Source organism: Pteropus vampyrus, unplaced genomic scaffold, assembly GCF_000151845.1.
Source record: "Pteropus vampyrus isolate Shadow unplaced genomic scaffold, Pvam_2.0 Scaffold35, whole genome shotgun sequence".
NCBI classification, from domain to species: domain Eukaryota; kingdom Metazoa; phylum Chordata; class Mammalia; order Chiroptera; family Pteropodidae; genus Pteropus; species Pteropus vampyrus.
Window position 1 is genome coordinate 136,722 of NW_011888816.1, and position 10,655 is coordinate 147,376.

At 47.3% G+C, this 10,655-nt stretch overlaps 1 protein-coding gene and 1 long non-coding RNA gene across 2 annotated transcripts in view; both read right to left on the reverse strand.

The window, feature by feature from the left end:
* Window positions 1–700: 700 nt before the first annotated feature.
* On the reverse strand, window positions 701–4,097 carry RTP3 (receptor transporter protein 3). Its single transcript, XM_011357466.1, has 2 exons — window positions 3,943–4,097; window positions 701–1,385 (listed from the first exon to the last, which is right to left on the reverse strand). Exons 1-2 carry the CDS (start codon window positions 4,095–4,097, stop codon window positions 701–703), a joined length of 840 nt encoding a protein of 279 aa, XP_011355768.1.
* A 4,218-nt stretch (window positions 4,098–8,315) lies between these two features.
* LOC111738089 overlaps window positions 8,316–10,655 on the reverse strand; it is a 5,771-nt gene continuing 3,431 nt past the window's right edge. Inside the window, exons 2-3 of the long non-coding RNA XR_002779677.1 lie at window positions 10,033–10,342; window positions 8,316–8,407 (exon numbers count right to left, since the gene is read on the reverse strand). This is a non-coding gene — a long non-coding RNA (uncharacterized LOC111738089). The remainder of the gene's footprint in view (window positions 8,408–10,032; window positions 10,343–10,655) is intronic.

Genomic DNA, 10,655 nt, shown 5'->3' on the forward strand with positions numbered 1-10,655 from the left:
TATTTATTTCCTTATACAGTATATCACTATACCTCTCTACAAACATATTAACATACGTTTTAAAACACATGACAAGAAATAGTTAAGAAAAATTAAATGGATTTTTAAGGATATCTCGCCCGCCTCAGCGGATGGTCTTGCCTCACCTCCCAGCCGTGTGTACCCCCACTTTGGAGGCCTTTGCTTTAGAACCCAGGTGTCCAGCCTATTGTTGTTGACTGCAAATGCCTTCACAGACTGACATCAGGGGGGCTGTGCAAAATTTTCTCGTGAGGCGACCCTCAGTTTTCATGAGATTTCTAAATGGTTCTGGGAGCCACAAAGGCTTTAAAAAGTCTCTGTTCTCTAGAGAATAATGAAATGTCAGAAATCTTTTTTTTTCCCCCCAAATTCAGGTGAAATTCACATTCAATTAACCATGAAAATTCACATTCAATTAACCGTTTGAGCAATTTAGTGGCATTTAGCTCATTCACAGTGTCGTGTGACCACCAGCTCTATCTTCTTCCCCCTCCTTTTAGAAAAACCCTCAAGATTAAGTGGTCGCTCTCATTTCCCCACTTCTCCCCAACCCCAGGGAGCCACCAATCCAATTCCTGTGTCCCGATTTACCTGTTCTGAACATTTCACATCAATGGGATCATAGAATATATGACTTCGTATGTCTGACTTTTTAAACTTAACATCATGCTTCTGAGGTTCAGTTAGTGAGTTTTACAGCAATCACCACCACCACCACGATTAGGATTAGAACGATTATAGCACAGCAGCAAACAACCACATTCCTGTGTGTGAGATTCTGGGCTATGTGGGAATATAGATCCTCACCTAAGGTGGAGACCTGGATTATACTTTGCCCCTGGTGGTTGGAGTTTGCTCTTGGCCTGTGTAATGCCTCCTCTTTCTTCATCTGGGTGTTTCCTGTCACTGAATCCTCTGTGGTGCTGCTCCTCGTGGGAGAAGGCGTAGAGCTGGAGATTTCTTCAGATGAGCTTGTTGAGAAAAATGATGGGGAAGTCCGTGACTGTGTGGCCAGATCTAACCCCCTCCTAGCACAAAAGCCCCGCAGACACGCCTCGCAGTTGTCACTGTCATGTGCCCCTTTAAGGGGGCAGTCCTTGATGGTAGGGATTTCCTCCATCGACTTAAATCTTTCTCCGTAGCATTCCTTCAGAATTTTGGACACCAGGTTGTTCAGGATCCTTGAGATGTTTTCTTCTGTGAACTCAGGAATCTCAAATGAAGGCTGGGAGCACTTCCGACACCTCTGGGCAAAGACCCGCATCTTCACCTGGCCCATGGATGTCCTCTTATTCCAGTGCATGTGGAAAAGGACTTGAACTTGGGCAGAGGCCCAGCTGCGAGAGCACCGGGAGCACTGGAATCTGTGGAGACAGAAAACGGAACCCTCGGCTTGGCTCAATATGGCCAAGGGAAGAAGGCGTGACCAGCCACACAGAGACATGATTTGACTGGGGTCATGGGTTAGTCGGGGAAGAAATTCCTGAGCCCCTCACTCCTGTCTCCACCGTGCCACCGATGTGCTCCGTGACCCACAGGAATCTCATCACGAAGATAGCAGATCACAAGCCGTCGGAGCTGAAAGGGATCTTGGGCACCTTCTAAGTCCAGTGTGATCGTTTTAGAGATAAGGCGCATGCGGCGACTTTGTCATGCCTAGAGACTCAGTGGATATGAGAGGCAAGACAAGAAACTCCAGTTTCCTGACTCCAGATGCAGATTTGTGGGCAACAGGATCCATTAAATCAGCCCCCAAGGACCCTGAATTGACCTCCACAAATACATACAAGGGGTAGGGGGTTGGTAAGTGCTATAGTCTGAATACTTGCATCCCCCTCAAATTCATACGTTGAAATCCTAACACTCTAAGGTGATGGTGTTAGAAGGTGGGGGCCTTTGAGAGATGATTAGGTCGTGAGGGTGGAACCCTTACCAATGGCATAAGTGCCCTTATATAGGAGACCCCACAGAGCTCCCTAGCTCCTACTGCTATGTGAGGACACAATGAGACGTCTGTGACACAGAGACAGCCCTCGGCTGACCAGCCGGCACTCTGATTGTGGACTTCCAGTCTCTAGAACTGTGAGCAATAAATTTCTGTTGTTTATCAGCTTCCCAGTCTGGGCTCAAAAATTTGTTATAGCAGCCTCAAAGGACTAAGACAGTAAGTCAGAGACCCACAGGTCAACGAGGGGCCCTACAAGGTCCGGCGTCCTAGGGAAAACAGTGCCTCGCTCTCAGTTGCTCAGGCCCCTCCTCCAGGCCTGCCTCGGTCTGCCAGTGTTACGGGCAGATCAGGTCCAGCTCTCCCTTCTTTGCCCTTCTCCGTCCCAATTCGTTGTTCAAAGTGGCCCGAAAAACTCCATAGTCCTCACTGCCTCTGGCCTCAGATAGAGTACAAGAGAATGACACTTCACTCAGCAGGGAGAAGGGCCATTTTCTGAGCTAAGATAGTTGGACAAATACATGTCAGGATGGATGGAGAGAGAGAAGAAGGCAGGGAAGCACATGGCAGCACCCGAGATAGGCATTGTGGGAGAGCAGAGGGCTGCAGTCTGGCAGAGACATTTAGCAGCCACCGAATTATCCATGCGTTCCCTGCCATTTCCCAGCCCCCTTGCAGTTAGGTTGGGGCAATGTGACTAGTTGGCTAATCGGACGTGGGTCCGAGGGATACGTGCCACTTCCGGAACGGGCACAGAAGCCCTTGGAAGATGCTCTGGCTCTCTCCTCCTGTGCTTTGGTGAACTTGGTGTCATGTGTTAGATTAAGTCTCTGATATTTCAGGGTTTATTTGTTATAGCGGCCAAACCTAGCCTTGTCTCACTTGATGCAGGGGCATCTGGAGTCTGGGCCGGGGAAGCAGAGGGGCATGGGAAGGAGTCAGTCAAGCCTCCCTCCTGCATCTTGATTCTTGCGTCCCAGGATGGGGTGAACGTGAGGATGAAATGAAGGGAAGATGCCAAGTTGCTCTGACCCCCGCGGGGGAGATGACCCTGCTGGGAAGTCATTCAGAGAGTTGGGGAGTCGAGAGGTGCAAAGGGGCCTGGGCCCTGTTCTTCTAAGCCGCGGGGCCCTGCCCCCACTCTGGGTCACGCTTCTCTGTTGGTGCGCCAGCACAGAATTCGAAGTTCCCAAAACAACAAACAAAAACCAAAAACAAACAAACAAACAAATAAAGGAGCGCTGAGACTTTGCTCAGATGCTCCTGGCGCCAGTTCCCGGCCTGGGACAACTCCAAGTAGTGAGGAGAGCTGTCTCCTCTCCACAGACCCTCTCCCAGAGACGGGGCAGTGGGCAGAGAGCAGGTCCCTTCCCCAGTCCTGGGACAGAGCCCCAGGCCCCCACCCTGTGTGCAGGGGGTGACCCCCATCCTTGGACCTCTGCTTTCCCACCTGGGAAAGAGAGGGTGAGACTTTGGATGATTCTAAGGGTCTTATTTTAAAAGGATTCCATTAGCTTGGAGTAGAGTGGTTAAGATGCGAGTGGCTCAGCTCCCCCTGCCCTCTGCCCCCTCCTGGGGGAGGGAGTCTCCTCAGTGCACAGGGGCCTCCCTCATGAGCTTCAGGTCTCCCAAGACAGGGGCGCATGCGCCGAGCCTTGCTCACCCAGCTCTCCTGTGCTCGAGCAAAGTCATGACCATCCCTCCCCTTCCCTTTGCGGTCACCCCTTGCAGCCTGATTTCTCCGAATCTAGGCATTTGCCCACACCCGTGCGCAGTCCTGCCGTTGTTTTGGGTTTCATTATAAAAATGAAAACCACCTTGAATGAAGCGAAACGTTCTTGGGTAGTGGCCACCTTACCTCCCGTAATCTTCAGTTTACAGGCGTGGAGCAGAACAAGAAAAGTAACAAGTAGACACAGTAAGAAATAAGGAAGCATTTTCTGGAAGGTATATATACCACCGCATTCCCTCCTCACCTGGCAAAGACCGACTGCTGGTGTTGTTTCCAGTATGGCTGCAAGAGATTGGGAGTCAGGCGTCTGTCTAGCTTCAGGGTCCATTGGTCCCAGGGTTTCTCTGCCTGGATCAGCTCCTGGAACTCTTGCTGCCACACCTCCATCTCCTGGTCCATTGTCGCCGCCGCCTCGGTGAGCTGGGTGGGGTCTCCTGGGTCCTGACTGATCTCTAGCAGGACATGCAGTTCCCCACTTTAGAGAGCCGGGGCTCACATGCTCGCTCCCCTTTGTGTGACCTGTGGACGTGGTCTTTGACCTGAGGACAAAGGTCGGTTGAGTCTGGCTGCACGTTCAGAGAACGGCACTGGGCTCCCCAGGAATTTCAAAAGACACGGAATGCATAGTTTTGTTCATGAGCATAGTACCCAAGGCAGCTCCGGACCCCGCCTTGGGGAAGCGGATCTCGGTCTGGCCCTGCTCTTCCTTCCCCTTCGCCTGGAACACCCCCTTTTTCCCTCCGAAGCCCCTGTAAATGGTGAAGAGAGGCCGTGGAGGCGTTGTCTAGTTCCAACATTTGAAGATCGGGAGGCTGGGCAGTGGGGGGTGCGGGGCAGGGTGGAAGGAGGGGCAGGGGGGAGGAGAGACCCAGAGAGGAAGGGGGCGGCCATCGTGGGCTCTCACCTGATGACTTGGTCCCTGCTCTCTGCCCTTGACTCCCCTTCTCACGCCCAGTCACTGTAGCAGACACCGAGCTGTCCAAGGTGACGGAAGCTGGTACAGTCCCCGTGCCCAGGAGATGAGGCTGCAATGTCCCCGCTTGGGTGAGAGGCCGCCGGCTTCTCTATCCCCCACTCCCTGGAGGCGGGGCTTAGGAAGGGGAAGGACAGCCAAGCCCCAGGTGAGGGCCCAGGGCGTGTGGACTAGACTCTGGGCTCCTCCGTCGTCCCGCCCCTTGGGGCACAGCCGAGTGCTGCCCTGTGTGTCACAACTTTCTCCCAGGAGGAAAGCCCCACCCTCAGCGTGTCCTCCAGCCTGACAGCCCCCTCTCAGCTCAGGCCACCTAACGACCTCTGTCCTGGCCTCCTGGTCTCCTCCTGGCACTGATCTAGCCTCTCTCCAGACAGCAAACCCGCCCCTGTCTCCACCCCCACCTGCCCAGTGGTGCTCAGCTTGGGTTTGTGGCTCCTCCTAGGCCACCCCTGCATTTCTACCAGCCTCAGCCTTGACCAGCTCATCCTCCCCCAAGCCCTTATCCACCCCTGCACCCTAAACCGCAGTCCTCACTCTCTGCCGTCCTCCGGACACTCTTGCCCTCCCAGCCCTGTGCCTGTCCTCATGTCCACCCCACCTGGAGCACCTGCCTCCCCTCCCTCCTGTGGCTGCTGCTCACCTGCAGGTTCTAGGGCCCACACCCCCACAGTCACGGTGCCGGCTGCCGGCTGAACAAACACAGTGCTCTCCTGCATCGATCACACAGCCAGTTCAGAGAAAGGGGCGACCTGAAATCTCGTGAGACAATGTCATAGCCCATCCTGTTTTATTAAAATCACCCTTGGAAGTAATCGTGCAATGAGGTCCCGAAAGCGAAGAGGAATTTCCCACTTAAATGGCCAACACTTCTAATCAGTCCTTTGTTCTGCTTCTGTAAACATGCTTGCTGCATAGGCCAAAGATCTCAGGGTCCACTGAGAACTCACCCTCCCTTTAAGATCTATTGCTTTTAGTGTTTAGACAGATGTCTCCCCTCCCCTTTAAGATGTATTGCCTTAGTGCCTGTTTGAAAAATCCCATGCTCTGTAACTGCCCGTAGCCCATAGCGATGTCAGGGGTCTGTGAATCAGCCCGCGCCAACTGTGACAACGCGGGTATAAAAGCAAAATTGCCCCTAAGCTCACTGCCCAGATTTTCAGAGCACTAGCTCTTCTGGAAGCTCTGGTGTAATAAACTGAGTTCTCTTTCTCTCTGGGTTACTGCTTGGATTTTCGATGGTCTGATTTTTGGAGCTTTTGGAGCTTTTGGGATTTTTCCACAACAAAAGATGCCCAGACAGCTGAGTGTTTCCGTGCCAGGTAAAATTTACCTTTAGCCTCTTGCTCAGGCAAGACTATTCTAATGGAAAAAGTCTGCATTCCTAAATGATAATAGCTATTTAAATGCGACGTTTAAGAATGTGAAAAAACGTCACCTACCCGATTTTCCAGAGCATTGAGGTCGTGACAGGGGCTGCCAAGGCCTAGGGAAACACACACACACACACACACACACACACACACACACACACACACACACACACACACACACGGCTCGGCAGGGCTGTATCTGTCTGAGCTGCCATCCTCGGGGGTCACAGGACACCACCTGTCCCAGCCACAGAAGGTGTCACCGAATCGGTCCCGCATCAGCATTGATTCTAACTGCTGTTACGGAGAGGACCACATGGGGTGGCCGGAGGAAAAGGAGGCCCTGGAGGTCCTGGTCAGCAGACATGCAGGAGGGAGACAGACCCAGAGCCAGAATTGTCACCCCCACCCCCGCCCAGGCGGTGGCAGAATCTGTCCTCAGGGGGTCAGTCCAGGCCTGCCAGGTGTATCCACCAGCTGGGTCAGACACTGGCAGTCTGAGCAGGGGGTCACACGGAGGGGCAGAGGGCTCTGGGAGGAACGGGGAAGGGACAGGGGTGTGGGAGGGGGGAAGGAGAGGTGGGGAGGAGGGAGGGCTTTGCTGGGGCAGCACTGGGCAACCTCGCCAAGCCGCCCCTTCCGCCCTCACTGCTGCTGCTCCTTGGTGGGGGGCCCGCACTGTGGCAGCCTGGCCTCCTCCCCCACCAACGCTGTTTCTCAACCTGACTTTGCTCGTGTGAATTAACTAGATGTGGAGAGTCTTGTTAATCTAGTTTTCTCTTTCAGCCTCTTTCTCAGAGCTCCTCCAACCCACTGCCAGCAGATTAAGGGGCTTTGTGAAGGGAGTGAGGGTGCAGGGGAGACGATCCAGGCTGGACGGCGGGCGGTCTTCGGTCTGGGGCTCTGACGAGCTGTGTGGCAGTGGACAAGTTGGTTCAGGCTTTTTTAGGATAAAAGGGTACCTTTTATGTGGAAGGATGTCAGGCGTGCCTAGTGCAGAGAAGGGTCCGTAAGCTGGTCTCTGGCGTCGGCACAGGAGACAGTTGACTACACAACTCAGAGGCGGTGTGACACTGTTCTGTTTTATTGTGATTTGAATACAACTCTTATACTTTCTATTTTAGCATTTGATTATACTTTGTGGTTAAGGGAGCAGGGAGTTAAATTTCGGTGGTTAAGCGAAGAAGAAAATCTTATAGAGTATATTATTGTTAATATTCATGATTAACTAGTACATTCTTTTCTCAGTCATTAGAACAGAGCTACCTGATGGAACAATCTAAACTTTTAATTCTTATATCTATTACATAAGATACAGTTTGACTTAAGTAAAGGTGTTAGATAGAGGTATTCATAACAGCAAGTATTGGCTTGTGGGCGGACATTGTTCTTTCTGCCTGAAGAAATCTTTTAAATGCTATTTGATTTATGCTATATCTAAAGTTTGAGCTGAACCTTTCTCATAGCTGTTCAAAAGCTTCCTTGGTGCAGTATTGAGGAAAATATTTATAAAAATCAGTTTTACAAAGCTGCTTTTGTAAGCTAAGTTTTTGTTCCTTTGCTTTTTAAGCAACAAGGAGGTCCTGATCTAGTCAGCCTTTCTATAAAACTTAAACTACTATAAGGCACATGAATTCCATCTTTATTCACTATACGTATGCTATCTTCATTATAAGCTCCTGTATAAGGCAAAGGAGGATCAGGTAATCTTTTCATACTATTAGCCCCCCTAGGTGGATACCAGAGTTTTCCATTTATCCAGTAGGCCACAAAAGGAGGCCCTTCCATAGTAGGCACAGGCTTACTGTGTTCATGATTGTATATTAGCCTCCGTATGTCATGATAAGAGTAAATTTCTTATCCTTTACTAATTTTTCTACTAACTGCGTGGGAACAGGAGTATAAGCTGGTTCTAATAATTCAGCTTGTTGTAATTTGTTCATAACATCTTTAAGAGGCGCGTCAAAAGGAATTTCTCTTAATAATTGTTCAAATAAAGGGTTTACACTTTCTGGACACGTCAGGGTGACTGGAGCTGATTCCATACGTGGGGAATTTACTATGTTTTCCTCAGATCCAATTTTAAGGAAATCTATTTGTACAGCGTTTACACTTACTAGAATTTGTGCTACCCAAATTCCCCCTGTTAATAGGATCGTTCCTAAGAAACCAATTATCCCTAAACACATGCCACGTCCTCTTTGTTGACGATGCATTCCTTGAAGCCTCTGTCTGCATCTCCGGACCTTGTCACGCAGTAGGGTAGAAAGAGGACGCGGCATCTCTCCCTTTTTTATTTTTTAATTTAAATGTCTCAAGTTGTGTGTGTAGACGCTTGATTGACGAAAGAATCACTCTGAATATGACTGGAAAAATGATAATTTATGATTAAAATTATGAAAATAGTAACCCCAATGTGAATCAGCCCTGACCACCAAACAGTTGGATGAATGCTGCTTAAAGAGCGCCGTAAACTTTCAGCCAAATTTTCGCCAAAAGGTAAATTCAATGGTTCATGACTTATTGCTTTTATATTATTTTGTAATGCGTGTAAGTCTGGAGCAAGATTAGTATTATGCCAAATGCCTTGTAAATGAGTTTTTACTTTATCCCATGGTTCTGAAGTATTATTATAGCTATATGGAGTAATACAAATCCATTTAAAACGTGCATGACATTTAGTGGTCATTTGCGTTTTTATATTTTGTACCTGATTTCCCAAATATAGTACTGTATCTTCTAAAGCATTAATTCTAGTTTCTAGTTCTCTATCTATCTTTTCTTGAATTGCTAAAGCAGTGGAAACATTATGAGCAAGATCATTAACATGTGAAGCAGTATGAATTTGTTGCACCAAAGCTGTAGAGGAAACAACTAAAGAAGTCATAATACTAATTAATGCTGTGATCCCTAATATTAATGCTGCAACAAATCTTTTTGGTCTTATGAGTTCATTAAGTTTAACTAATACCTGCAAGCCAGAATCATCATACCATTCTTCAGTTAATGTTACTGGAATCATGACATACGAAGGCTGATACACAATCATGAACACAGTATAATTCTTGGGCAATCCAGAATGTATACAATTAGTTAATAAACAACTTTTACAACTAATATGATATGAATCTGCAGTAACAGAATTATTAATGTCTTTATATTGTCCTAATAGCAAAGTGTATGGTGTATTAACGCATGCTCTCAAGGCTAAAGATTCTGTCTTATTTTCTAAAGGCCTTTTAAAAAGAATCATATTTGTAGCAGCCAAAAGCCTAAATAAATCTAGATATAAAACTGTTTTATTATGTTTAGGTAAAGCACTTTGATATATAGGAGCAACCCAGCCAGGAGTAAACCATCTATGTATACTACTTCCTGTGGAGTCAAGTCCTGTAAAATTAGCAGTTTTGGTTTTCAAATAATCTCTGTAATTATAATTAGGTGAAGACACAGAAAAATCATAAATAGTTATGTTAGACTGTACAGGAGAGAATTTTGTAGCTTTATGGTTAAAGCCACAATCAATCCATTTTGGAAATCCATGTTTACTATTTATAGAATTCCAATATATATCTCTATTAGAAAATTTTGTAGTACATGCCTCTAGGAGGAAAGTAAAAGAATTAGTAAGATTTATATACGTATCATTATATGTATGATATCCTAATGATATAAATTCTAAATTCCATGTGTTTCTCTTATATATATTATCCATAGGTGAATCAGTTTAAAAAGTTCTATAATTAATAGGAAGGCAACCTGGTAATGGAACTCCTGTTACTACGAAACACAATGGCACATCGTCTGCAAATCCTTCAAAATCTATTTTGTCTGATGTTTTGTGAGGTATTAATGAATCAGATATACCTCCCATAAGATCAGAATTATTAGTGAAAACTTTAATATTTTGTGATCCCCATGAAGCAAGATGCAATAATGGCGGATCAGGAAAATAAGCCCAATAAGAAAAATTTGCATTAGCAAACGGCACCTGACAAGAAAGCAATGCTAGCATAGCTAAAAACAATGCTTCAGGAGTGGGTTGATGTCCTCCAGCAGAAACTAAAGTTTCCGCCTCTGAGGTGAGTTTCTTAATTTGATCCCAGGTGGGAAACGATGCCTTCTTGGTGGATTGAGCCTGTTGAGGAGATGAGGGATTTATCTCAGCCATTTTCGGAGTCAATGAGTCAGATGTATCTGGCGACCCAGAATCAGGTGTCGAATGGGCCAACGGAGGGAATCTTCTTTTGTGATGCAGGCCGGATGAGCCGATCTGGTATCCATATCGGTGATTCTGCATCCTGTGGAAACACACAAGCATATCCTCGCCCCGATGTTAAAAGTACATCAGGCCCTCTCCACTGACCAGTCAATAAATCTTTCCATTTTACCATTACCTGTGGAGTATGTCTTTGTTCCCAATGTCTCATCATTGGAGTTAGCCCTCGTTCATTAATATTGAGATGATTGATAACGAAAAGAGCATGCTGTAACATACGATGTGGAGTCAAATATTTATTTATTCCTTGTTGGAGTTTGGATACTTGTAATTTTAATGTTTGATGTGCTCTTTCAACTATAGCTTGCCCTTGAGGATTATAAGGAATTCCTGTA